Source organism: Lissotriton vulgaris, chromosome 1_1 (assembly GCF_964263255.1).
Source record: "Lissotriton vulgaris chromosome 1_1, aLisVul1.2, whole genome shotgun sequence".
NCBI classification, from domain to species: domain Eukaryota; kingdom Metazoa; phylum Chordata; class Amphibia; order Caudata; family Salamandridae; genus Lissotriton; species Lissotriton vulgaris.
In genome coordinates this window covers 511553732-511581672 of record NC_141685.1, presented here as the reverse complement: position 1 = coordinate 511581672, position 27941 = coordinate 511553732, and the positions used below count along the sequence as shown (strand labels likewise).

Here is a 27941-nt window from a genome sequence, read left to right as displayed (position 1 = left end):
AACTGATGGCTATACGAAAAGAGTTGCTGATGAAGTGGCTGAAATCATCAACAAACTTTTATAAAACACAAGGGAACCCACTAGGTAACCAAGGACCTGGGGTATCAATTAACCTGTGAACAATTGGTCCTTGACAACAGAGAATATAACTATGTAATAATTATTACATAGTTATATTCTCTGAAATCATCAACAAGCCATCAGTGATACTAAGGGCCAGATTTATCAACGGCTTGCATTGTTCCTGCGTCACACAAGGTGAGGAAAAGGCAATTCAAGCCCTTAAGTGCAGAGCCACCTTTCATGGCTCTGCGTGACATTATACATCCGGAGCAATGCAAGGCAGCACGAGTCGTGGCCTTTGGTTACTCTGCCTTTGGAAGGCATTCCATGGGTGGAGCGTGGGTGTTCCCACGCATCCACACAGGGTTTTTGGGGCATTCCCAGATTTACTAATAATAATAAACATGAGAACGCGTCAAAATGGTGTGCCTTCCCAGGGGAGGTCTAGAGAGGAAAATATGTTTACGTCTTCTAGTAATTTCCCCTTTCTACGTGTGCAGTATTCTGCAGCGCACATAGAGAGAGAGAAATGCCTCAGAGGAATGCTTCTTTGCAGGAGAGGGCATCTTCCTGCACATTAGCAATCCTGGCTGTAACACATACACCCTTGCACCGTGGTGCATCAGCCCAGGGTTGAGCATCTTAGTAGATGCTGCGCGTTCCAGTCCTCTCCATTTGACGCAGCCTAGCAAGTTCTATTGCTGCGTTACATTGGCCAAATATTAGTAAATATGCCCATAAGTGTGGAGCTAGGGGGCAAGATGTTTTTATTTTTGCAGATGGATTCAGGACATGCGGTCCATGGGTAACTATGACGATATGAGACATGTTTCGGTTGAGAAAGGGACATTTTGTTCATACAATTAACACAGAAAACAATTTACAAAAAACAGCTGTGGTTTAGCTATTTCAGATTTAAATTTTTTTCTTCATAAAAAATTATCTCCAGATAAGTAGTTTTAGCAAATGCGCACAGTTACCCTACCGTCTTTAAGGTCAATGGAGATGTACACTGAATGTAAAATTCCAAGGGGTCTGCTGTTTTTCCTATCCTATTTTTGGCAAGCCTCTCAAGAAACAGCGCAGGTCCTTCAACTTCTGGTCACTTTCAGAGGCCAAAGGCACAAAGCTAATGTTGACATTTGATCATCTTGCTGCTGACAGCATAGGATGCCTTGGAGATTGGGATACGTCAGAGATCCTAGTGAATGGAGAGTGTGTACTAGTAAAGAGTCTGTGGCCAGTCTCTTTAGGTAGTCTCCTTACGTCAGCTGACTTACTCAAAAACGCGGGGGTATGAATGGACCAAGAACTATCTTTCAATTACCAGATAATATTTACAACTAAAGTGGTGGAGCGTGGCGTTAAGACAAGAAGGCTAATGCCGCACTTCATCAGTTTAAAAACGCAAGTCTGTACCGTATTTACAAAAATATGGTGCAGCCCTCCATCTCTCCCTGTGCTGGCACTAAAAGTAGCTGCCTAACGCCAATGCAGGCACCCTTGCACTATAGTGCGACTGTGCCTGTGTTGTGGGAAATGATTGTTTATGTGCAGGAACCTGTCCCTTCCTGCACATAAACAATCATAAATGGTGAATTATAACTTCTATGTGTGCTGCTTGTGCAGAACACACAGAAGTTGCAACTCACTATTTTTAAAATGATTGTTATTGCACATAAACAAGGACAAAGGGAGGCAAGATGGCAGCCGTGTGAGATGGTCGGGAAACAGCTCGCGTGAGGAGGAGTGCAAAGTCGAGATATGACCCCGTGTTCCCCCTAAGAGAGGCTGTTTTTCGGTTGCTGGATGTAACCCGCGAGGGTCTCTAACGTCGGAGCGGAAGACAACGGAAGAGAACGGGCAGAAAACTCATATCGAAGAAGTCGCGGCTGGGTGAAACTGACGCGCATGAAACTTACGTTCTGTCAGCCGCTGAAGCGGCTGCTACTGGAGGTGTTTCAGCTGACGCGGCGGTTCAGAGGCGGAGTTGCTTCCAGACTGCTAGCGGAGGTGGCGGAGGTGGCGGAGTTCGCGGAAGCAACTTACAGGGACGAAGCCTCGCGGAGTCGTTTCCAAAGACGGCAATCCCAGCGGAGAAGGAAGTCCCGCGCTGATAAACAATCGAAACTGGATATTCGCCTTCCGAGAGACAGTAAGGAGCAGAGATCCTACACTCTGGAGGGCGCTGGTGTTTTACAGACTGAGAGTGACGAAAACGGGGACATTTTTGGCGGTAAGGAGACATTTGGGCCAGAAGAGAGGCGAAGGGCAATTATGGCTCCTAAAATGAGCGCCAGTGCTAAAGCAGCGGCTAGGAGAAAAGCAGCAGCGGCGCTTGCAGAATCTATGGCAGACAACGAGGGTAGTAAGAGGAAGAGACAAGGCTCCCCTCAAGTAAAAAAAACAGCACTGCAGGGTTCTAGCAAAGGGAACTCGGATAACTTGGGCACTGTTCCAATATCAGACATCTTCCAGAAGCTGAATAAAAATAAAGACATGAAAGGTACGAAAGATCAGAAGGAGGATGATATACAGGTTCCCCCGGAGAATGGCAATGAAGGTGTATCTCCATGCATTACAACTGATGATCTCGCAGAACAATTAGATTCTGTAGTATTGGTGGAAGAAAAGGAACTGCAAGGGGAGATCCCGGTAGAAGATCAGTTGGGTGATGTTAAAACTTTACACCAAGGCTTGGAAGGGATCTTGCAGGTGGAAGAAAAGGAACTGCAAGGGGAGATCCCGGTAGAAGATCAGTTGGGTGATATTAAAACTTTACACCAAGGCTTGGAAGGGATCTTGCAGGACGATACAGGGGGGAGCAGCTGTAGTAAAAAAGAAGCCCAAAGTGAGGCATTCTTCTCGGTATCAGAGGGCGGTGAATGGTCTGAGGAAGGAGATGATAGCTTGGACCAAGAAAGCAGCGATATAGAGACTGGCAGTGAATCAGAACCTGAGGAAAGTACCCCCCCAAGCACAGCGGTAAAAATGGTGGTGAGAGCGAAAACACCTAATCAAAATGGAGAGCCACCGCTTTCGAATGATCCTCTAGACAGCCCAGAGGGGGCTTCGGCACAAATGTCGCTCCTGGAGATTATTCACCAGGAGATATTGGCTCACAGAGAGGAAGCAAGGCAAGATAGTCGGAAGTCCCAGGCGGCTGTCAGGAAAATACAAGGGGTGGTGAGAAAGCTGACAAAGGCTTGTGTGAACCTCGGTGAGCGAGTGACTAATCTGGAGGATAGAGTGGTATCCTCAGAAGCGGATTCAGCAGCGGCAGTCAAGAAAGTAGACATGCAAGCAAAACAGTTTACTGATGTTCAGTGGAAACTGGAGTCGCTGGAAAATCGGTCGCGGCAAAACAACCTTCGTATCCTTGGAATCCCCGAAGGGGCCGAGGGGACAGATATGAAAGCATTCATTGTCAAGCTCTTTGCATCTGCCTTTAAGGAGTTGAAAGATTGGGATTTTGAGAGGGAGATCCAGAGAGCACATCGTACCCCGGCAATCAACTATCGAAAGGCAAAAGAGGGAGACAAGCCTAGGGCATTCTTGATCTTCCTGGGCAACTTTAATTTGAGACAAGCAATTTCTGAGAGGGCGAGACCCGATAAAAGAAAGACAGTTGATGAATATACCTTTTTCGTTCGCCCCGATTTCTGCCATATTACAGTCGAGAGACGCTGGAGATTACGGCAGATGATCAAACCTTTTCAAGATAAGGGTATGCAGGCCTACCTGATCAACCCCGCCCAGCTGAAAGTAATACAGGATGGAAAAACATTTTATTTCTCTTCAGAGATCAAAGCTAAAGAGTTTTTGATGTCGTAATTGGTGTGCTAAAAGGTTGATCAAATGTTGACCCAAATTGGGAATGGGAATGTGAGTACGGAAGTACAAAATTTCTGTGTGGAGTAAATAGAGTAGGGAACACGCTTGTGTATCACTGAAGGAGTTCAAAGAAAAAGGTAGATCCTAAACTGGTAGCTAACACATAGGGTGGAGGGGTTGGTAAAAGGTGGGGGATTACAATGAGATCATTTTGCTAATGTAAACTTGGTGGGGGTAAAAATTAAGGGGGGGGAAGGAAAAAAAAAAGGTTTAGAGTAAAGGTCACTTCTCCTCACGCTAAGCTGTAACCATCACGTGCACAGACCAGCGGTCTGAGCGCCTCAAGACAAGGGGGGGGTTGAGGGGGGGCTCCATCTTGGAGCTCGACAGGGGGAGGGAGATAGCGCAGTGGGAGGAGAGGGAGGGGGTGGGGGGGGAAGGGGGGGGTGAAAAGTTGGAAAAAGCAAGAGATGGAAAGGAATAGTTTTCAGGTTGATACCAGGTATAAGGATAAGAGTCAAGGCATGAAAGGCAAATATGTAAAACATGTCAGACATTAGAATTTGTAGTATCAATACAGGGGGTTTAAATGATTGGAAGAAGAGGCAGAGATTGACCCATTTAGTTAGAACAAATAATATCGATATAGTCTGCGTTCAGGAAACCCATATTCCCTGGAATAAAAGGAAGATCTTGGAAATGTATGGGTTTACCTTGGTTGGTTGTTCCACCCAATCGTCAATGATAAGAGGAGGGGCCATACTAGCTAAGAATCATCTAGGCGGAGCGAAACGTATTAAAACGGATGGCTCAGGCAGATGGTTATTGGCGGAAATGAATATGGGGTTCACATTATGTGTAATGTATGGTCCGAATGAGGATGATCCTATGATGTTCGATAAGTTGGAAGAGGAAATGGCCTATTGGGATGCCCCCATGATAGTATGTGGCGATATGAATATTTCTGCAGACTGGCACCAGGGGAGTATATATACTGGCCGCAAACGAAAGGTCAATGCAGCTATAAGCTCCTTGATGCAGTCTCATGGCCTGGTAGACATCTGGGGGGATAAGATGCCAGGTGATTGCGGCTATACATATTTCTCCCATCCAGCACAAAAGTATTCTAAGTTAGACTATTTCTTCATCACAATAGGAGAGATCGGGAAGGTAAACATTCAGAAATTACCAAGAATAATTTCAGATCATAATCCTCTGATACTCTCCTATAAAACTCCCAGTGTATTAAGGAAAACCTCTAGATGGACCTTTGATAGGAAATTATTAAATGACGAAAGGTTTTTAAAACATATGAAAACATGGTCAAAAGAATTTTTTGATTTTAATAGGTATAGTGCATCCAGAAATGGAGTCTGGGAATCGTATAAAGCTGCATTAAGGGGGGAGACGATTAGCTGCGCAACAAGAATTAGGAAAGAAGACAAGAGCAAGATAGATAATTTGATAGCAGCTTTGGCTGAAACAGAGAGACATCATATCGAGGAAATAACAACTGGTAAAGATAGTAGCAAGACTACTAGAAATATGGCCAGGATTAAGGGTGACCTTTTAAAAATAATTACTCAGAAAGAGATTTGTGCATATCAAACGCAAAGAGCAAGGCGCTATGAGACTGGGGAACAGGCGGGCAGAGCATTAGCACTGCGTATAAGACAAGATTTGAATAGAAACAACATCAGTAAGATAAGCTATAACGGGAGAGAATATAATGACCCAAATTCTATAATACAGGCGTTTCACGATTTCTACCAGAAACTCTATGATCAGGATCCAAGAGAGGTATTTCCTATGCAAGACCAATCGTTTATAACACCTAGGGTGGAGGATGAAGATAGAGATCGACTAGAATTGGGTATAACAAGTGAGGAGATAAAAAATGCTCTGAGTGAACTGGCAGTGGGTAAAGCGGCAGGTCCAGATGGGATCCCGATCGAGGTTTATAGGGCTCTGAGTGAAGAAATCCTGCCAATACTGGAGGATCTTTTTAATGGGGTCATATGTTCAGGTGTTATTCCTGATAGTTGGAAGCAGACTAATATTGTGGTATTCCACAAAAAGGGAAAGCCAGAGGAGAACCCGGGCTCATATAGGCCGATTTCTTTAATTAATACCGATGCAAAACTATATTCCAAAGTTTGGGCTAAAAGATTAGGATTGATTATAGACCAACTTGTATCGCCCTGGCAACACGGGTTTGTCCCAGGGCGCGGTACTACCGAACACACTGCAAGGGCCATCTCATTATTTGACGCTGCTACTATTACAGGGAGTGATATGGCTATGATTTTATTGGATGCCGAGAAGGCGTTTGACCGTGTAGTATGGGATTTTATGTGGGAGGTGTTGGAGAAAAGAGGTTTCGGAGAAAACTGTAGGAAAGGTATTAAGGCTATGTATGCAGACCCAGTTGCCAGAATCACTACTATGGGGCTTCAATCAGAGGAGGTAACAATCAAAAGAGGTACACGCCAGGGCTGTCCCTGCTCACCTATATTATTCGCATTATATATAGATCCGCTGATTAGGAAAATATTGGCCTCAGATTGAATATCCCCTGTTATTTCACATGGACATACTACTAAGATACTAGCGTATGCGGATGATTTGGCAATTGTTACAAATAAGCCGGATATAGCAATACAGGAACTAAATAATTTGGCTTACCAGTTCGGGGCATATTCAGGGTATAAACTCAACACGGAGAAAACGATAATAATTTGTACAAAGAATATCCAGAAAAGAGATCAAAGATACGTCGATGCTGCAATTTATTTAGGAGTTAAAATTAATGCAGATGTGGGAAAGATAATTCAGGAAAACTATTTGCCAGTATTGGCGGTGATAGAGAAAGATTTGAGGAGAATCGATGTTCTACATCTATCTTTGATTGGACGAGTTAATGTTCTCAAAATGACAATGTTTCCGAAACTGCTGTATTTATTCCGTGCTATTCCCTTATTAATTGAAGAAACTCTGATAAAAAAAATGGAATCAGTCTTCTCACAGTTCCTCTGGCAATATGGTAAAGTAAGAAGATCGCTAGCTAAATTGTCACTACCCTTAGAGAGAGGAGGGCTAGCAGCCCCTAATCTCAGACTATATCACTGGGTCTGTTTAGCGTTGCATATGAAACAGTTATTATGCGTTAACACTCCCGTATGTCAGCCTGGCTTTTCCAGAATTCCCACAATCTATGAATTAATAATAGGTGAAAAAGCCAAGGGGATTTTAACACGGGAAGTAAATGTGCAATTTTATAAGAGGAGTAAAAGTAAACTGATGTTAGGTGCATGGGGTGTATGGAAGCAAATGTTGACATTTCTTAAGATCCCGAAGATTAATGGCATTTTAGACCTCTGGGATTCAAATTCATTTAAACATCTTGGACAGAATAGGAATAGTGTCCTTTGGAAAAGGCTGGGTATCCGGTATCTGGGTGATGTTATGAGTAAGGAAGAGTTGCTGGGGTTTGAGACTCTGCAACAAAGATATGATATTTCAGCGAGCCACTGGATGTTGTACAATCAATTAGAACAATCAGTGAAATCCATAAGACCTAGGATTACTATCCAGGAGATGAATCCGATTGTTCAATATATAAGGAATGGGGGTAGGAAGATTAAAATGGGCTATGGTTTTATGTTACAGAGTCTGGAAGATGATGTGGCGCAAGTGGAAAATGCATGGGCTCTTAGAATTGGGGATCCAAATGTAGATGTGGATTATGCATTGGCTTTGAGCAAGAAAATATTAAGAGCAACCAACTTAAAAACACAACATGATAAAATGATTTTTAACCTATACTACACCCCAGCAAAGTTGTTCCAATGGGGGAAAAGGGATACTGATAGATGCCCAAGATGCGACCAAAGCCCAGCAGATTTAACTCATATGTTTTATTCTTGTCCAAGCTTGAAACCTGTTTTAACTGAAATGGAGAAATTTTTATCGGGGCTGCTAGAGGGACAAATCTCTCTATCCCCAACGGCTGTGTTAATTGGCAGGGATGAAAATCTGAAAATTACACTTGAAGCTGAAGCTTTTGTCTTTCTGTGTGTTGCAGTGTTAAGAATTGTAATAGCGGCGGCATGGAAAGACTCAGTTGCCCCCTCATTCCAGATTTGGTTGACTAGATTGCTTGGAACTCATAATATCGAGGAATGTTTATATAAATTCAAGGGACAGAAGAAGAAAGTATTTGGGGAAAAAATCTGGGCACCCCTTAGTAAATGGAGGGAAACAAAAGGATGAAATGATTGAACTCTTCCATGTTTGTAAAATATTTTTAGATGGTGACTTGTATTATGTATTGATGAATTGTTTTTTAAACCCTTGTGTATTTTTGTACTTATCCTCTTATCCAGTTGGTATGTCATTGTTTGTATGAACGTATCTCGTTTTTGTTGTCCTATTCTAATCCATCTCAATAAAAAATAGATAAAAAAAAAAAAGTTACTGCACATAAACAACCATACATGGTGTTTTGCTGTTTCTATGTGTGCTGCACAATGCAGCATACATAGAAATGGCGCAAAAACGAGGAGAAATAAAGCCTTTCTCCTCATTTCACCTGTTTCAGACCAGGTTTTCCTTGTCTTAATTGTGACGCTACCCCATATTTACGCCACCCTTGTAAAAATGAGTTAGCATCTAAATCAATGGGTGTTGCGGGGAAACGCCCACCCCATCACCCATTGCCCATCCCTTTCACACTTAGTATAGCGTGGCAGGGTGCCTTATTCACAGGACAACGTAATGCCGCCTTGTGAATAAGGAGAAACCCCTATCGCCACAGGAATGTCGATAAAAGTGACATTCCTGTGGTGATAGGGGCTTGTAAATATGTCCCTAAGTGTGTGCGTGGCCAACTTTCTTAGGCTGCTGAGAAAGGTGCTCCACTTTATTAGAAACGTGCCCAAGTAGTTGGCCCTATGATCTTGGCTAAATGCTGAAAGGTCATGTGAGTAAGTATTAGGGTAACCAGAATATAGCAGAAAATGCTTGTTTATGGCCTCTACAAATACATGTCAAGTCAAGTCAAAGAATTTATATAGCACACTACATACCCAGAGGGTCTCAAGGCGCTTAGGGAGGGGAGGAGGATTACTTGTCAAATATCCACGTTTTAAGTTGCTTTCTGAATGCTAGGTGGTTCTGGGTAAGGCGAAGGTAAGTGGGGAGTGAGTTCCATGTTTTAGCAGCCAGGTATGAGAAGGATCTGCCTCCCATGGTGGTCTTGTTGATGCGAGGTACAGTGGCGAGGGCTTGGCTGGAAGAACGTAGTTGGCGGGAGGGGGTGTAGAAGGACAGTCGTGAGTTGAGGCATTCTGGTCCGATGTCGTAGAGTGATTTGTGTGCGTGGGTTAGCAGTCGGAAAGTGATCCTCTTATTGACGGGTAGCCAGTGGAGGTCTTTCAGGTGACCAGAGATGTGTTCGTTGCGCGGGATGTCTAATATGATCCTGGCTGAGGCATTTTGGATTCGTTGGAGTTTCTTCTGGAGTTTAGCGGTAGTGCCTGCGTAGAGGGTGTTTCCGTAGTCCAGTCGGCTCGTGACCAGAGCATGGGTGACTGTTTTTCTGGTTTCGGTGGGGATCCAGCGAAATGTTTTTTTGAGCATGCGAAGAATGTTGAAGCAGGATGAGGATACGGCGCTGACTTGTCTGTTCATTGAGAGTGAAGAATCCAGGATAACGCCTAGGTTCCGTGCGTGGTCTGTCGGGATGGGTGCTTTTCCAAGGGCTTCCGGCCACCAAGAGTCGTCCCATGCAGAGGGGGAAGTACCTAAGATGAGGACTTCTGTTTTATCTGAGTTCAGTTTCAGACGGCTGTGTTTCATCCATTCGGCAACTTCTTTCATTCCTTCGTGTAGGTTAGTTTTGGCGGTGCTGGGGTCATTGGTGAGAGAAAGGATCAGTTGAGTGTCATCCGCGTAAGAGATGATGTTGAGGTTGTGTTGGCGGGCAATGGTCGCGAGGGGGCTCATGTATACGTTGAAGAGGGTGGGACTGAGTGAGGATCCTTGTGGTACGCCACAGATGACTTTAGTGGCCTCGGACTTGAATGGTGGAAGGCGGACTCTCTGGGTTCTTCCGGTGAGGAACGAGGTGATCCATTCAAGTGCTTTTCCTTGTATTCCGATGTTTCTGAGGCGTTCTAAAAGGGTGCTGTGGCAGACTGTGTCGAAGGCTGCAGAGAGGTCGAGGAGGATGAGGGCGACTGTGTCTCCATTGTCCAGTAGAGTTCGAATGTCGTCTGTTGCTGCGATGAGGGCGGTCTCAGTGCTGTGTTTTGCTCGGAAGCCAGATTGTGAGGAGTCGAGGGATTTGTTGGCTTCGAGGAAAGCGGCGAGCTGGTTGTTGACAGCTTTCTCGATTACTTTGGCCGGGAATGGAAGGAGCGAAATGGGGCGGTAATTTTTGAGTTCGGTGGGGTCCGCTGTGGGTTTTTTCTAAGGCCCAAAGGCCCATTCAACTGGCTCACGGTGATAAAAAGGTGACACTGTTTTGTTCAGTGGGCCTTCTATCGGATTGGGATACTCTCATACATGAGCTTATAACTTGTTATGCCCTCCAAGACTTCTTCGGTCAACTGCGCTCTCTCACTCTGGCTACAATCTCTCGTTCCAGGAATACTTGGTGTGCCTTTCAGGGAGTTGGGCCCACAGCTGTGGAACAAGTTCCCACTTCACCTGCAACAGCTTGCTGATTTTTCCTCCTTCGGGAAAATACTTTTCTGCTAGCTTCCCCTCTAAAGCCATTGTCTCACAAAAGAACAGATTAAATCATAATTTTTTCTACTATTATTTTGATTTTGGATATTGAAGAGAATGGGTCTGTATCTAGAGGGAGTGCAGATTGTGCGTGCGGGAGAGAGAGAAGGAGGCAGGGCCGTTTCTAGGAGTTTTGCCGTCCTATGCGAGAATTGAAAAATGCCGCCCCCTCCCTTTTGCTACCATCACTCTCTGCCCCAGTCATCCAGGTGTTGGGGAATAAAGGCCTACTTTGGTGCCTCTCTATCTAGTCTGGACTGTCAAATCTGTATTAAAGTAAGTCACCTGTGTCAATTGTTGCGGTTATGTAAGTGTTATTGCCCTGTACTGAGAGTTTTAACTCATTTATGCTATCATGGGCTCGAGTTGGGAGAACAGTAGGGCTACTGGCCTCTACCATCTCCAATCACACCTAACACAGGCAGATACACTGACCCACAATCCCAGAATGCTTCACCCTCTCACTTCTCGTTAAACTAAGAATGCAGGCAGCAAAAAACAGCAGATACTTCTGGCCATTTTTGTCACTTTGGTTGCATCCCTTGTTGGCTGCACGTCTAGTTGGCGACCGGTTGCCCATCAGTGTAGTCCGATGCTTTGCACCACCATTATTTCCAAGCAGTGCAGTCACTCATGTGTCAAGTATTTTGAAATACACTTTTCTTTCACTTGTGAGCCAAAGGCGTCAAGTCTACATCTGCAGAGATAGCGCTGTGAATCCCGACTTATGACACGAGTGTGCCACGCGACAGGCCCACTGCACCCCTCATTACCAGAGATAAGACACAATTGATTACAGAGCCCGCAGTAAGATTACTGACACTTTGCATTAGCTGGCTTGACGCTGTAACACCCATCAGCGTTTCGGGAGCAGCAAGGTTAACCCCTTCGCAGCGGGGGTAATTACGCCGCTGTGCTGGGGGTGGGGGGCGCGCACAGCGTCCCCATGCTCATGACGAGCTCAAATCGTCATGAGGCACAGTACTTGTGTGCTCATGACGAGCTCAGCTCGTTACGGCCACACCCGTTTCCGTGGAACGCTCAGCACAGCACCGTTCCTCATGACGAGCTGAACTCTTCATGAGCATGAAAGGAGTTAAACAAACGGACACTCGACGCGACGCCGCCCACTCAGTTATCTTAATTTGTCATTCCAAGACTGCATTAAATGCACAGAAGACAAGGCTGCAGCCACGAGCCCACTACACATCATTCAAGCGCCAACTCCCGTCACAGGAAGAGCCTCGTAGCTGAGGCGACATAGATCCCAATTATCATTTGTTTCAGTTTATTTTTCATATACTTTTGTGTGTTTTTCTCTTATTTTCAGAAAATTGTCAAGTGTTTAACCTCTTTTCTTTCTCACATATTTATAGATAGCTTTGATGAAAAAAGTATTACCATTACATTTTAAGGAGAGAGCCCACGTATCTTTTCTCTCCCTGAACTCTGTTTCAAGGTGAAACTTTATTCTAATGAGTACAGCACAAATAAAAGGTGTACATTTATTTAACAAACGTTCACTCACGCATGTTTTTTGCCACCCTCTCCCTTTTGCTGCCCTAGGCGGCCGCCTAGTCTTGCCTAATGGCAGAAACGGCCCTGGAAGGAGGGAAATACTGCTGCATACAATTGCACGATGAGGTCGGATTCATGTACCCGTCGGTCCTTACTAATCCAACACTGTGACTGGTAGTCAGAGTACACTGATTAGAAAATTCACAATTTGAAGCCTTAAACTGATAGGTAAGACTTCAGCTAAAGTTTTTGGAGAGAAGTATACATTGTTAGTTAGCACACTGCAATCCAAAGCATACTGAAATAAGGGATGATAAATATATCCTATGAATGAGTGAATATCTACAAATGATAGCATCTCATGCTTTTTTTAAAAACTAATTTTATTCGTTTTCCAAGCTACAGGCAGGGCAATGCCCAAAGCAAACATTACAAATACATATCGATGTAGAAAGTACCATATTTTTGAGAACTCCAATGGAGGCACCCATACATCTGTCTATGGCCTTCTTCCACCCACCCACTCTCGGTGGGAAGGTTCCTTCCACATCTAGGCTATGTCCCTCTTGTCCAGCGTGAGGCCCAGGAATACTAAGTGCTGTTTGCAACGATTCCCACCAATCTCCTCTGTACTGTGAAGTAAAAATAGCCTGGCATAAAGTGGAAGGTCGCAGGCCAGGACACAACCCAGACAGTATGGGATTTTCCGCCAGTATGGATGTAGTGGCTCACAGCTCCAGACCGTATTTAAGAATGTGCCCTCCGCGCCTCCACAACAAAGGCACACAGGGGATTGGATAATGTCCATTTTGCACAGACGGGATTGGGTAAAGTATGCGTGGTGAATATATTAAAACTGAGTAAGGCGGTATCGCTTGGAAACAGCTTCTCCTCGGGGACTGGCAAGGGCCTCGGTCCAGTCGTCATCCGTCATGGTTGGTAGATCTGTTGCCCATGCCTCCCTGGTCTTATGTAGTGTGGTTCGTGTATCTCATGCTTTTTGAAGTCGTTTTTTTTTACAACAAAAGGAAGTTATTAACGATTTACAAAGGGCATGAATAATGAAAACCTAGAAGGGACAGGCAGACAAGGTTGAACAGATACTGTCAGGATGAGTGCGAGGGAACCTATAAAACAAGTGAAGGTAGTGCCCTCGTCTTTCTGGGTGGTCTTTTATAAGTCATTTCCCAACCAACAAACAGAATCATTATTATGGCAGGTGTCTCTGACCATCTAATGGTTGTACGCAAGTACCACTTGACAGTCACACCCGGGTAGGATTCAATGGATGCAGCTTTGCACCATTTGCCAGAACTTTAGGTCTGATGTGATGAAGGGGTTTACCCAATCAGAGTTTATGGGGTAATGTGCCGACACATAAGTGCCTTTTTCTTCTAGGTTGGAAATCCATACACTATCAGGAGTCACCTGATCAATTGGAATTTTCACAGAATGGACTTTTGTCTCATTTGAATGTATGTAGCTCACCTGATTGGAAATCTGGAAAAGGAAAGGGCGTTGGAATGTTGCTGGATGCAGAGAAAACCCATCACCAAACCAGCAGGTGCTTCATAGCTAACGTCCATCAAAATAGGTACGGTCAACAATTACATGAAAATGGTTCTATCAAATTATAGACGGCCCAGAACAAAAATAAGTGAGACTCCTATTCCACACCAAACTTGCAGTTTTTCCACCTCATTTAGATGTAGAGTTGCCACAAAGGTGTCTTATGGTGGAGCCTCAGCTGGCTCTGCCATCGAAAATCTGTGACAGGTTGCTTATGTGTGACAGGACCACTCAGTCAATGCATCAAAAAGCCCACCCTGTTTAGGACAGACCTTCTAATGCATATGGAGCCTGCTGAGGACTAACATGTTAGGTATGGTGGTACTTGGCAGAAAAAGTACCTAATGGCCATAGGGAGGGTAAACTCCTTCGATGTCACATCAGTTGGAAACAAAGGTCCATATATATATATTCCATCTCCATTGACCCCTACTCCCCTGGACCAGGCTTCCATGGAGCATGCCACTATCATATCCTCAATCAACCCATAATTAGGGACTTCACCCCTCCTTGATTAAAGCATGTTGCAGTTTCTGCACCATATCCTCAATGCAGTCACACTGCAACTGGGGAAAACCCACACCATTATAGCCAATTCATCACCTTTATGTAAACGTAAATGTAAATGTACAGGAACTTATATAGCGCAAATCACCAACTGGTCTCTAAGCGCTTGCTTAGGGAACCCGTCCTGGTATTCCCCTGTTAGATAACCCCGGCAGGGTATCCGCAAGGTGAAAGCCAGGCATCCTGCCGCGAGGGGCCGTTGTGGAGATTAAGCAAGCTATTTCCCAGAGTCGCAGAGTGTGAACCCATGAATCGAGTAGGCACCGGAGCAAGAATTGTCAAGTCCATGGACAATTTAGGACTCAAGACCCCGCCGAGCCGGGAATTGAACCCTGGTCCCGGGCTGACCTCTGCTTCCAGGTCTGCCCCCTCTAACCAGTGAGCAACACTTCTTCTTTATGGGGGGGTGCAGTTTAACTGTGTTTAGGAGTTAATACATTAAATACGAGTGTTTTGGGTGATTGAGACGCGCTGGTGAATCCTAAACAGGCTGCCAGGTTACAGGGCTTTCGTGTGGAGGAGATCAGTGCCCAAAGGCAACGTGAACAAGTTGTGAAACCCTTCAAAAGGTCCCTTGGATGCTTGAATCAAAGCAAAAGATCTTAGGGATTAAAAAAAACCCATCAAAGAACAGTCTGTTGGTGTTTGCACATGCACACACTTGAAAATGTTATACACGTCAAGGCATGTGCCTTAGTGCTATTTTAAGATTACGTGTACAACATTAACAGCTCCAGGTTCAGTTTAAACAAAAAAACAAAGGCTACACTTTGTGCGTGCATAAATCATTTTTGTGCATGTCTGACTGAACACACCCAGATGGTATTTATTAAGTATACTTTATGAGAAAATTATGATTTGGCATATATACTGTTATCTTAATGTAAGAATTGTGTGCATTTACTTTTTGCTAACATTTCAAGTTAATTTTCTCACTAGCATTGATCCGATACATGTCGAAATGTGTTCAAAATAAAGGATTGTTACATGGTTTGTGAAAGGGGGATTATGTGGTTTTGAATGAATATACATTTTGTAGAGAGCAAACTTAGCCCAGGGGCATCAAGGCCCTACGGAAGGAGATTAGGGTCGAAGATGTCCAGGGATTTCAGGACTTAGATGTTAGGACAAGTGAAAAGCCAGGTCTTCAAGGCTTTGCGGAATAGGGAGTGAGTTTCCAGAGTGGCAATTGGGGAGGGAAGAGAGTTCCATAAATTGGCCCCTATCGGGGAGAAAGCCCTGCTCCTTCCCCCCATCTAGCTTTTCTGACCCTGGGAACAGTTACCAAGTTCTTGCTTGCAGATCTCAAGACCTTGCCGGGTAGGTATCTTTGAAACATTTTGTTAATGCCTTCTGACCCCCTATTGTGGACAGCCTTGTGAACCAGGCATAATACTTTGAACACAATTCTACTCCCCAACTGGAGCCTGTGCAAGTTTCTGATGGTAGCTGAGACTGAATGGAATTTGGGGAGACCCATCACCAACCCAGCATTCTGCACCAATTGGAGTCGGTTTAAAAGCCCCTTGTTTATCCCTAAATAAAGTGCATTGCAGTAGTCTAATCTAGACACCACAAGGGCCACCACTGCCTGTTTCCATAATGAAAGGGAGAGAAAATGGTAGATCTTCCTGAGAGTCCATATCATCCCAAAACAAGTAGAGACAGTTCTATTTATTTGTAAGCCCAGGGAAAGAGAGGAATCAACAATGATGTCTAGATTATTAGCACTGAGACAGGGGCAAGGATAGGACCCAAGAGATTCAGGCCACCAGGCCTCTGACCAGATATCCAACTTGTCTCCAAAGATAAGGACCTCCGTTTTCTCCCCATTGAGTCTTAATAGGTTCTTGACCATCCATGAGGCCACCGCCCGCATGCAGTTTTTAAAATTTACTGCATAAGCTGAGACACTATCAGTAATGGAAATCATGATCTGTGTGTCATCAGCGTAGGATAGCGCTTCTAGGCCAAATGACCTTACCACGGTGGCGAGAGGGGCTACCTAGATATTAAAAAGGGTGGGACTCAATGAGGATCCCTGGGGGACTCCACAAAACAGTTGCTTAGGGGCAGAAAGAAACTGGCTCATCTTAACTTTTTGTGACCGGTTCAGAAGGAACGATGAATGCAGGTTAAGTGTGGAGTCCTCTATCCCTATTTCCCGGAGCCTGCCAACCAGTCTACGAGGAGAAATCGTATTGAAGGCTGCCTGAGGTCCAGGAGGATCAGTAAGGTGGTATGACCAGCATCTACCTGTTGTCGAATATTGTTAAAGACAATGATTAAGGCCGTCTCGGAACTGTGTTCACTCCTGAACCCATGCTGCGAGCAATCGAGCAGTTGGTATTTCTCCAAGTAAGAACTGAGGTGGCGGTTAAGATGTTTTTCAAGGATTTTTGCTGGAACAGGTAACAGGGAAATAGGTTGATAGTTTTTTAATTCTGTCGGGTCCAAAGAGACTGTCTTTAAGAGAAGTTTTACCACCACCTTTTTACATACGGGGGGAAATTGGCCAGAGGAGATGACGGTATTAAGGATCAGAGGTGGTACAATGGCCTCCCTTCCTAACTTCAGGATCTTGAGAGGACAGGATTCAAGGGGGGAGCCAGATCTAATCCCACCTAACAACAAGTCAGTGTCCTCTTGGAGAATAGGAGGAAAGGAGAGCAAGCGGCAGTCCTTCAGCGGTACAACCAAAGAATCCAAAAGAGGGTCAGAATTAGCTACCGCAGAGTCTAAATTCTCGAAGGAGGAGTAGATGTCCTTAATTTTGGCATAGAAAAAACCTGCCATTTTATCACAAAGGTTCTGAGAGACCTCAATGTTGACATTGGTCGTGGGGGCTAAAAGGGAATTAATCGTGATGAAGAGTTCCCTAGGGGATCTAATGGATTCCGTCATCATAGAATAAAAGGAGACCTTTTCTTCATTAATAGCTTGCTTGTATTCCCTTGACCTAAGTTTATTCAGATCCCTTTCAACTATAGTGGGGTCCCTGTGCCACTTTCTTTCCTGATGATGGCAGACCTGTCGGAGCTTTCTCAATCTCTCAGAGAACCATGGGGCTGAAGGGCGCTTTCTTGCCACATAGCGTTTCTTGAGAGGAGCAAGAGAATCCAGGGCTGCTGTAAGCCAGTTGGAAAATTCGTCATACACAGTATTGACATCTGTATGAGGGAGGCAACAAAAATTGCTGAGTGTATTGAAGAGATCCTCCTTTCTCTTCAAATCCACCCTGTTCTTAAGATTAAGGTTATTGTTAGAAACTAACATTTCCAGTATAGAAGGGGCGGCAAAATTTTCAGACCAGGAGAGTGGAATAGGATCCATGACCTGTATCCTAGGATCATTTGAAAAATCCCATCCAAAATATGTCCTGCCGTATGCGTGGGGCTTTTAACTAGCTGAGGGAAACCACAGGATTCCATAACTTCCAGGAAGGCCTGCGTTTCAGTGCAGAGGATTTTCTCCAAGTGGAAATTGAAGTCACCCAGAAACGTAACCTTGGAGCTAGCTAGAAAGGGCTCTATTCGGCTACTGAAGCTCTGGGGGATCTGAGCTCTTGTTCCAGGAGGCCAGTAGGTAACCACTCCACTGAAGCTTTCAGTGGGTAGCACCTTCAAAGAGAAATAAAGGGCCTGATAGGGATCTGAGGGAGAAGTGAGGTTTTTTTTACTTGTCAACTCCTGCAGTTGTCAAACGACACATTACATGCACCATGCCGTACTATGTTCCAACAGATGCTGGCATGGAGTTTATGGAATGTGTGAATAAAAGTGTTTATGAGCTACAAACTGCTGTACATGTACATTAGTATATCAGTTACAATAAAGCTTTTTCCACAGGTCCTGTGCGTGACTAGACGCGCCTTTAGTGACACATTATCGGTTTCTACTCACCCATTAAATCCATTTGGTGTTTATAGAAGAGTACACTGGTAAATGGTAATTAAATACTCACTTCCTCCAGTATCCTACTAGGCCTGGGCGGAAAATTATGCTATGCTCGTGTAGGTTGCGAAACTACGTGCTACGTGAATTGCACGTAGCACTGTGCAAAAACTCGTAGCGTAGTTGGGATTTTTTGCTCGCTCGCGGTCCTCAACATCAAGTTGCCGATCGCGAGCGTGGAAAATAAACCTCCTTGGGAGATTCTCAACATGGGGAGGTCAGGCTTCTCATTGTGAGTGGTCACGTATGCTCGCGACAGCTTATGATGAGAAACTACCAGTCCGCTATGAGGAAGCTGGCGCGCGAGTAAAAATCTATTCGAGCAGCAGAAAACGACAGCTTGCACTGTGCAAGATGCTGTTTGAAATGATTGCACAGTGTGGACAAGCATCTGGACTAAGCAATCATTGCGAAGAGCATTTCCCCACCTCACTACGCAGTTCACTTAGCGCTACGTGTAGCTCGCATAGTGCGAAGTGCACTTTGCATAGCTATGCCTAGCGCTACTACGCGAACTACTCCCAGGGTTATATCCTGCATTTAGTAATGTTTCATACATCCTTTCATTGGTTATAAGCTTTCGTGAACGAAAAGGTGTCATATATGTATCCACACATCATTGTGCAGGTGAGTTGTGACTATGTTATGTGGTGGAGATGCTGAGGAAATGTTTGAAGAACAAGCATTGGCAAAGCTAATAGGTCTTGTGTTAATGTGCTAAAACATGCAACGTCAAGCATGCATATATACTATTTAACTAAGCTAATAGCATCAAGATGCCTACCAGATGAACGCTGCACATTATAAATGATTAACCCCTCTGATGCGGCGCAAATATCCCTCCCCAGTGCTGCGCTGTCCATTGGAACTAGTGCTGAATGGACGTCCAATGGTCGTGCGCAGCACTGGGGAGGTAGTGCACGCGACGACCGTTGGACGTTCCCAGCACTGAAGGGGTTAATATTATTAATAATAATAACAATAATAAAGCCAACCCCACTGGTTTTACTAATGTGTATTCTGCATAGTTTTGGGACATATACCCAATTCTTTCAAGCTAAACAATCTCAAATCATTGAGTTAGCATTTAAGGATGGGACATGACCCCTGACACTATCCTTCAAAGGCAGATAACAAATGCATGGTCTTGTAAACAAACCATCAACTTACACCAAATTTCACAATAGTTAGAGTAAGCTAAACTACAGCAACAGGCTAGTCAAACGCCTGCTATGGAACTCATAATAATCGAAGTCCAAAAACATCAAAGGTCGCATTGTCAGTAATCACCTAAACCAAAAGAAACAAGCATTTACAATGCAATAGGTTTTGCAATATCAAAGTTTGAGCTATTAGCATTGTAAATGACAATGCCTTTTATTCATTTGTTTTTTTCAAAACCTGCAATCAGTGCATAAACACGCACTTTGAACGTATCGTCCTTGCTTACGATGAGCAAGGCTGGCAGTAAAAGAGACTGCCAGCCTTGTTTCTCATAAGCATGGACTATAAGAGCAAAGTGCTTGTTTACGCACCGATGCAAATGAATAAAAGGCATTCTCATTTACAATGCCAATAGCTCAAACTTTAATAATGCTAGACCTATTGCATTGCAAATGCTTGTTGCACTTTGTCCAGGAATCCTTTGTACTAGAAAGTAAAACACCCTTTGCAGACTTTGCGAGGGTTTGCATGACTTTTCAGTGGTGCAACGCCTTAGTAAGTCTAGACTTAAATGGCAAGTGAAGCGCGTGCAAAAAAGGGTGCACGCGGGGTTTCGAATACGTAACCTACGGGTGGTCTAAGCTTTATGTGAAAATACAGTGCTGTGCAGTACAGCTTACTCTCCTGGGATTATTTTTACACAGAGGTTTGGAATGGGCAGACCTGTCAACTCATTCGGTGACACCGTGTGACACACGGTATGTGCGCCTTTCACACAGTCACCGGGTGAGGAGCCGATTTCACATGGGGGACACACAATTAGCTGGAACCCCCCGCAGAGAGTAGGTTTCCAGGTAATTGTTTGGAAGTTTAACAGGGCGGATGTATATGAGAGGTGTGAGACCCCACCACAAGCATTCGCGGCAGCTTGGAAAGCATAGACTTTCGTTTTTGGAGGGGGGCAAGGCTTTCGCCCTGGGGCCCAGGGCTTGTCGTGGGAGGGATGGAGGCTTGTCGTGGGAGGGGGACTGTGGATTTACAAGTGTCTTGGGCTGTGCACATAGCCCCGCTCCTCCGGGCTATGCCCCTCCTCACAGGGCAAATAAAATCACAAGTTGGCAGGTGTTAATGGGGCATGCTGCATTTCAAGTACAGAAATATTTCTAGTCCCTCTGGGTGGTTCATGTACCATGCCCCGAGGGGGTGCTGGGTGAAAAGCCCTCCTCAGTACCGGAACAGCCGACGGCCTCATGTGCACACTGTGAATCCGGCCCTACGCTGGTTTCCAAGTTCACTGCAGTTTTTACAGCGCACCATTGGCTGAAGGCCGGTGAACCTCGGCCTTGATGCGCACTATATACATGGCCAATATTATGTTCAAACTGGATGTGAATTGTATGTTTTACTTGCAGGCTGCTCTTTCTGGTCTAAATCACTGCTAGGCGTTCACAAATGCGCTGCCTCTGTTTGTACAGGAAGGACAGTGCCTGGTGTATAGTTGGCATGCAGGTGCTAGATTCAGAGGTATAAGTACCCATCAGACTATACAAATAACATGGCCATGAGACCCAGTGCTATGTACGAAATCTTTCAAGAATTGAACTGGGCAAATCTAGAGAGAGATAATCCCCAAAGAGACCAGATCGAACAAGAGAGCGTGTACCAAGGGGGCGTGGCCTTGCCATGACACTTGCAACTGTGGCCGAAAGACAGCACGGTTAATCCCGCCTTTTTCCTTTCTACGACGGCCTACTTTCTGGAAAATACTCCAGAAACGCTGAGAACACCTGATTCTTAAAAAGGGTAGAGGGGGTGTAATTTTGGAGAAAGACAGAGAGAGGGGGGGACAGGAACAGCGAGATAGAGACTTGTTCCTAGCAGGATGGTTGATATAACACCTGTACTGGACCCTCTGAGATACAGGATGGCACAGCGCAGCATTACAGAGGTACAATATGGCATCAGAGTGTGACAGGGACCTCAAAAAAGGTTTCAGCTTGTTTCAACTGCATGTGAACTTCCCCCTGACTACCTTGCCTCCATGTTTGTTATGCACCTCACCTTACATGTGTTTTGTTGCTCTGACTCAAATTTTGAACAGCGGTGTAGCGGGTAGTGGGAGGTGATGTGTATCTTTAGGGTTAACATCAGAAAGGCAACAGGGGACCCTAATCCAAAGTACTGATCTGTGAAAAGGCTGGGAGAAGGACAACGCGGGTAGCTAGGAGGGAGGAAGAGGTGAATCAGAGATGGAAGGAGAAGGTCCTAGATCCAGCCTTGTACTGAGCTAGTCCTTGTAACCCAGTCCTTGCAACCCAGACGGCAGTACAATTATACTCTAAAATACTTAACACAAGTTTGTTTTTTCAACATTAAGGCTGCTGTGACAATGCTAACTGGTGATGAAGTGGAGTGATCTCTGTGGTTTGCATGTATGTCACGCCCTAAAGTGCATGTCAGTAGAACCTCTGTTGGCCCTGCAGCTGAGTACCTGATCGCTAGTGCTTCTCCCAATGTGCCCCTACTGGTGATTGTTGGCTTTGGTGCGCAAACTCAGTGCACTTGCTGCTCTGCACCATGCTTATGTAAGCCCTCTTCGCTCCTGGTGGGTGTGATAGAGTGAGATCGTTGGTGTGCTGCCATGTGGCAAGTGTATCTTCCATTCCTTGACTTGAGGCCCTCAAGTTACTGTGCCACACAGAAAGTACAACTGCAATGTATGCCTGACACCCCATTGTGATAAATTTCTATGGAACGCCTGCTGTTTGCTTTAGAAAGAGCTTGAGAATGGATGCCACCACTCATGTTATTCGACTGAGCTGACGTCTGTCTCCCTGACAAGAATTTGACATTTTGCTGTTTCATTCAAATCATTTTCCTAGTAACGATCTTGACACTGCACCTCATTGTAGGCATCCTGGAAAGCTGTGGGTGCGTTCACTCCTGGCAGATGTCCAGTGGTAACCCCCCCCCCCCCCCCCCCCCCCCATCTGCAATGCTCTCTGGCCCTCTACACAAGCTGCCAGAGCATCAGCCTGCAAGACTTGGGGCATGCTGTTTCACTATGTCAGGATTGCTCTGGAACAACCATGTCTGACACGATAAGGGACATGATTCCAGTTCTCGCATGCCGCCCTCCCTTTGACATATCTGACTCTTACACACTGAGACACAGCTGTGCAGACCTCAGAGTCACAAAATGGTGGGATGAGAGCAGTGCCTAATTTGAAAAATAAGAAGTGTCGGTGCTCAAATGTTTTTGTAGGATGCCACCACCTTCTTTCCTGGCTCCGCCCACATTCTACATTGGCTCCAGTGACATGTAGCCCATAATGTGGCCTAGATAATGACTGATGGAACAACGCAACATATGCCAATACGGCTAATAAGTCAAAGGCAAGAGAGATTTTTTTACAGCACACATTATAAACTCGTGTTTTTGAAGGTGCTCTATTAGTGAAAATGAACAAAAAGGCGATTTGCTCAGTGAAATAAAGTATTTGCCTATGATCACACCATTTGGTCAAGTATGATTCTCCACTTTCACACTCTGCAAATCACCAATTATATTTAGATGTGTATTTCTTTCTGACATCAAAGGTTAAAACTTTGTCCTCAATCCATGGGGCATAAGATTAGTGAAAGGGTCACAAGCAGAATCCACATTTTATTTATTGCAGTTTTACATGGTGTGGACAGACAAAGGAGCACTTCCCAACAGGCAGACACAGACTATGTTACAATTTATTTCAAGGCACATCCAAATTGCCCAGAATTCAAAGGGTGCTGCTGTGCCAAGGGATTCGAACCTGCATCCCCATGTCTCTCCCACGTCTTCACCTCACGTGCAAGCTGTTCGGACTTTCGGCAGCTCACCCACCTCTATCGCAAGCACACACACAAGGAGCAGCAAGGGCCCGACAACGGTCTCTAGATCTGGTCGGCATGTATTTTATTAATGTTTTCAATTAAAATAAACAGCAAAATAGAACCAACCTTTAATTTTCATGTGTTGATTATGCGCTGACGGCGATAACGACGGCGCTAGAGTTCCAGTCAGGCACCAACCAACAAAACAAATGTGCACGTGGCGTTTTGATTTGCTTTTATTGAACTAATTGGACTACCACACAAGAAAGCAATGATTTGTAGGTTAGAGGTTCAGAACTGGAAAACATGTGCATAATGGCCTGACGTCAGGTGACCACCCTACACTCACCAGAAAAACGTCCGGAATCTCAGTGTCAGCGGTTCTGCTCGTGTAGATATTATTTAAAGGAAAGTGTAACCACTGTACAGGTTCTTTAAAAAACATAACACTTATAGCATGCGCAATACCCATCTACACCAAAGAGATATCAAACAAGTGGCATGGGGTTTTAAGAAGAACAGATTTTATTTAAATATTCACAAAATGTCTTTATTGGCAAGATTTTCACTTTAACCTATAGAATTAGTCAGTGCTGTGGTTGGATTGCAGAACATATTTATTTCACTTTTATGAGTAGAAAGTTATGGGAGATACTGAGAGGTTTGGGTGCCCCGGACGATATTATTAGTTTCCTATCACAGATCTACGCTCAGCTGTCCGCAAAGATCCGCTATGGAATACACGGGGAATGCACGAAATACTTTAAAATCACCAGTGGAGTAAGACAGGGCTGCACTCTTGCTCCCCTACTGTTTTCACTTTATATAAATGGTGGTGACATTTTATTACAGAACAGTGGGGTAGATGTCCCAGTGATCGGCAAGCGGGCCAGAACCCTATTACTGTACGCCGATGATGCCGTCTTGATTTCTAGGACAGCTAACAGCTTACAGACCCTGATGGATAATTTTACCAGTTTTATGACGGAGAAACATTTGAAAATTAATCTGAGTAAGACGCTGGTTATGTCCTGTGGTAAAAGGAATATTAAAACAAAATCACATTTTATCAACGGGACATTAATAGAGAGAACTTTAACATTTTCTTTCTTAGGGATTCTTTTTTAATAGTAAGGGTAATTGGAATACACATGTAACCCTATGTAAGTTGAAATTTGTGAAAATAGTGGAGGACATCCTTAGATTCTCCCAAAAAATTGGCAATAAACCGGTTCGGGAGATCCTTATATTGAACGGAGCGAAGTGCATTACTGGGAGTTGTTACGGGGGGCCCTATGGGGTCAGACTGACACCTCAAGATTACACATCCTTGAAAACAAATTCTTAAGACGCCTTTTAGCCGTCCCTGTCACTACTCGTTCAACTATTTTGCACAGGGAAAATGGAACTCCGTACTATGATCTAATTGGTATGGCTGCTCTAAATTTGTGGCATCGCGTCTGGGTCAGGGAAGAAACTCATTTCACGAGGGATATTATTTTAGACTGTTTGTCTCAGGATGGTTGTAAAAAATTCCCTGGTTAAGCTATATATTGCCAGTCTTCTAGAAGAATGCAGTCTAACTGTGAATGATTTTCAATCAGGAGATGTACATCATCCTAGCAAGGCCGAACTAAATGGAGTTTCTTGAATGTTAGAGCGGTCCGTAGAGACGAGGTCTCAAATTCCAAGAAAACTGTTGTAACTTATCTTGAGGGCCCCTTGGTTACGGGTTTACAACCATACCTCGTTTTTGTAACCAACGTACAACGTAGATTTTACCTAACCAGACTAAGATTGTGCACTTTACATTTCTTATTTGCATTTCCTAATAGGGTTAAGTGGTGCTCCATCGAGCCAAATTGTTCGTGTGACGGCAGGTCTAAACAAAGCACCCTTCACTTTTTATTGTTTTTTAAGATTTATACTGAAATTAGAAACATGTATCTCCGTCCTATTTTTAAAAGTAGTTGCCTGTACTCCTATAAAACTGCTTTTAATTATGTACGAAACTTGGAAAAAATCTCAGTATGTAACACAGTTATTTGTTATATAATGATGGCAATGAAACAAAGGAACACACTTGCTCACTTAGAAAGACTGAATAATGAAGTATTGTAAGCACACCTGTCGTTTAGCGTCTGTGCTCATTCAATTTATGTGATGAATTGGTGTCTCCTGATGTTTTTAAATTATATGTGTTTCTTTTTCAACTGTAAATGGATTTCAGAATGTTTATATAGTATGCTTTTGTAGACATTTTGTATGATACGAATAAAACTTGTTTGACTTGACTTGAGTAGAAAGTTAATTAAAGTGCTTCAATAGTGTAAAATATTATGGTAATCAAATGAGCAAACGTTTGCAAAAGCCAGTTGAGATGTATTTTTTTTCTTGTCTCATTTAGTGTCCAAAACCTGAAAATTAATTAATATTGTTATCTCGTTTAGCGACAACAGCATTTTGGGCGACACCCAATCATTTCCAACTGGTTAGATTACATTCCTCCAGCAAGGTACGCAGTAACATGTGAACTCCTTCATCTTTGCAGAGTGACAATAAGGAAGAAACTACTTACCAGCAATATGCTTCCAGATGGCATATTTATTCTGCCAGTTCCAGTTTTACTTCAGCACTATTTAAACTTAGAAAAGTGATGTACCAATCAGTATGTCGTCCTTTCGGATTCCTTTTAAAGAACTGCATTTTAACCTGCTGAGTATGTCATTCATCAATAAACTGATTACAAAATTCCTCTTATTACTTGCATAAAGAACTACTAGGTTAACCAAAAATATTGTCATTCAGGTGTTAAATCCTAATATTTAAAATAGGTTTTAAAAAATAGTTTGCAATAGGCATAAAAAGTTGTTTGGGTGTCAAACAAAGCACACAGTACCAAAGTACTCCCTAGCGCTAAATACAAAGGCAACACTAAAGTAATTATAAACAAAAGCACTGGCACTGAAGGGAACTAGCTTGTGTGGGGCTGTGCTCCTTGTGAGAGTGAAAAATTCAGTCATGCAAAGTGAAGTTAACCAGTGGTTTTAGTAGGCTGACCAGTGCTTTAAATGGGCCGGTACTCACCGGTATTGAGTATCAGCACTTCTTATTTTTATCCCTTCAAGTACCTGCACTTCTCCCCCTGCCAAGGAGAGTACCGATACTCATGTCTGATGTACTGTTAATTGCTAATTCTGTGGAGGCAGGGTGGAGCCTGCCTCCCGGATACTCTGATAGGTAAATTACCCCTGGAGCCCTGTGCTGAGCCCCTGCTGAAACCATTCAACAGTTTGTGGGTGTTGAAAATGTCACCTTCAAGCTGTGCTGGACAGAGCAGTGTCCGTATTTTTCAGACACTGCTCTGTCAATCACATTTACACTATGGTGTGCATTTGTACACACTCTGGAATCCAGGCGACCCACTGAGAGTGGCAATGAAGGAAGCCACGGGAGGTAAGGAGTTGAAAGTGTCCTTAATTCTGGGTGGGCCTTTTGTGTGAGTGTTTGACTGATTGTAAGTGTTTAACGACTTGTGTGCGCGTTTACGTGTAAAGGAAAGAGGAAGAGAGAGTATGTGGATACTATACAATGGTGTTTTAAAGAAAGTATGCGGACTGCTTTGTATGTGTGCTCTGGCCTGTGTGAGTGATTTGAGCCCAATGGAAATGAATGATAAAAATCAGGGCCATTGTAATTATGCGGCAGGTTTGATAAAATTATGCAGCAACAAAAGGCAAAGTATGCGGTGTAATGCAGAACATCTGCTGATGGTATTAATTATTTTGTCATTGTTATACTTGTTAATACTGTCTGGGCATAAGTTACATTTCAGTTTAACACCAAAACATAGCAATAAGCAACAGAAAGGTGAGCAGTGAACTTTGGAAAGGACCTTCACTACACAGTAACATGTGTTGCTACTATTTTACAATTTTTTTTAACTGTTTGGGGTAGAAACAATTTTTATTGTTAAAATCTTAAGATTATGCAGCAGATGTTGTGGCAAATGCGTCAGGTCCATTATTTATGTGAAATAGAATCGCATAATTCCACTTCCCTGACAATAATAGTGTGGCAACAAGATGGTGCACTAGATAAACTAGTATTGGCAAAGCCATTAGGTGTGGCCTTGGTAACGCTGTTGCAATCATTAATTCAATAAAGAATATTGCACTAATATGTAAAAAAAAATACCTCCTACATGTGGAGAGCCTAAGCATGCAAAAAATAATTTAAATGAAAAAGGATTCACCATTGCATATAATTTACCAGTATCGACGGGGGTGGAGACCCAAAGGTATCAGAGTGCTTTACATGAGCACCAGTTGCATTAAAGACAGACATATTTTTTTTGTTGTAAAGCACCGTGAGATTACGTGATTTGCCCAGAATCACAGGATGTTGAGCATCCCTGTCAACACTTGAACCCGGTTCTCCAGCTTCGAGGTCGACCGCTCTAGCTATTCAGCCACATCCTCTCCCCAATTGGGTTTGAGCCTCTTTTTAGTTTTAATACACATCACATGGAAGTATGATCTTTATTGGTGCAAGGAAAGGCTACTATTGGCCCTTAATTACTGTAACCTGGAGGCCTTTTTTAAACAAACA

General features: G+C 43.9%; 1 protein-coding gene across 1 annotated transcript in view; it reads left to right on the top strand.

The window, feature by feature from the left end:
* ASB17 (ankyrin repeat and SOCS box containing 17) overlaps nucleotides 1–25987 on the top strand; it is a 139721-nt gene extending 113734 nt beyond the window's left edge. Inside the window, exon 3 of the mRNA XM_086936291.1 lies at nucleotides 25781–25987. Within this exon, the coding sequence (XP_086792417.1) occupies nucleotides 25781–25987 (207 nt within the window). The remainder of the gene's footprint in view (nucleotides 1–25780) is intronic.
* The last annotated feature ends 1954 nt before the right edge of the window (nucleotides 25988–27941 follow it).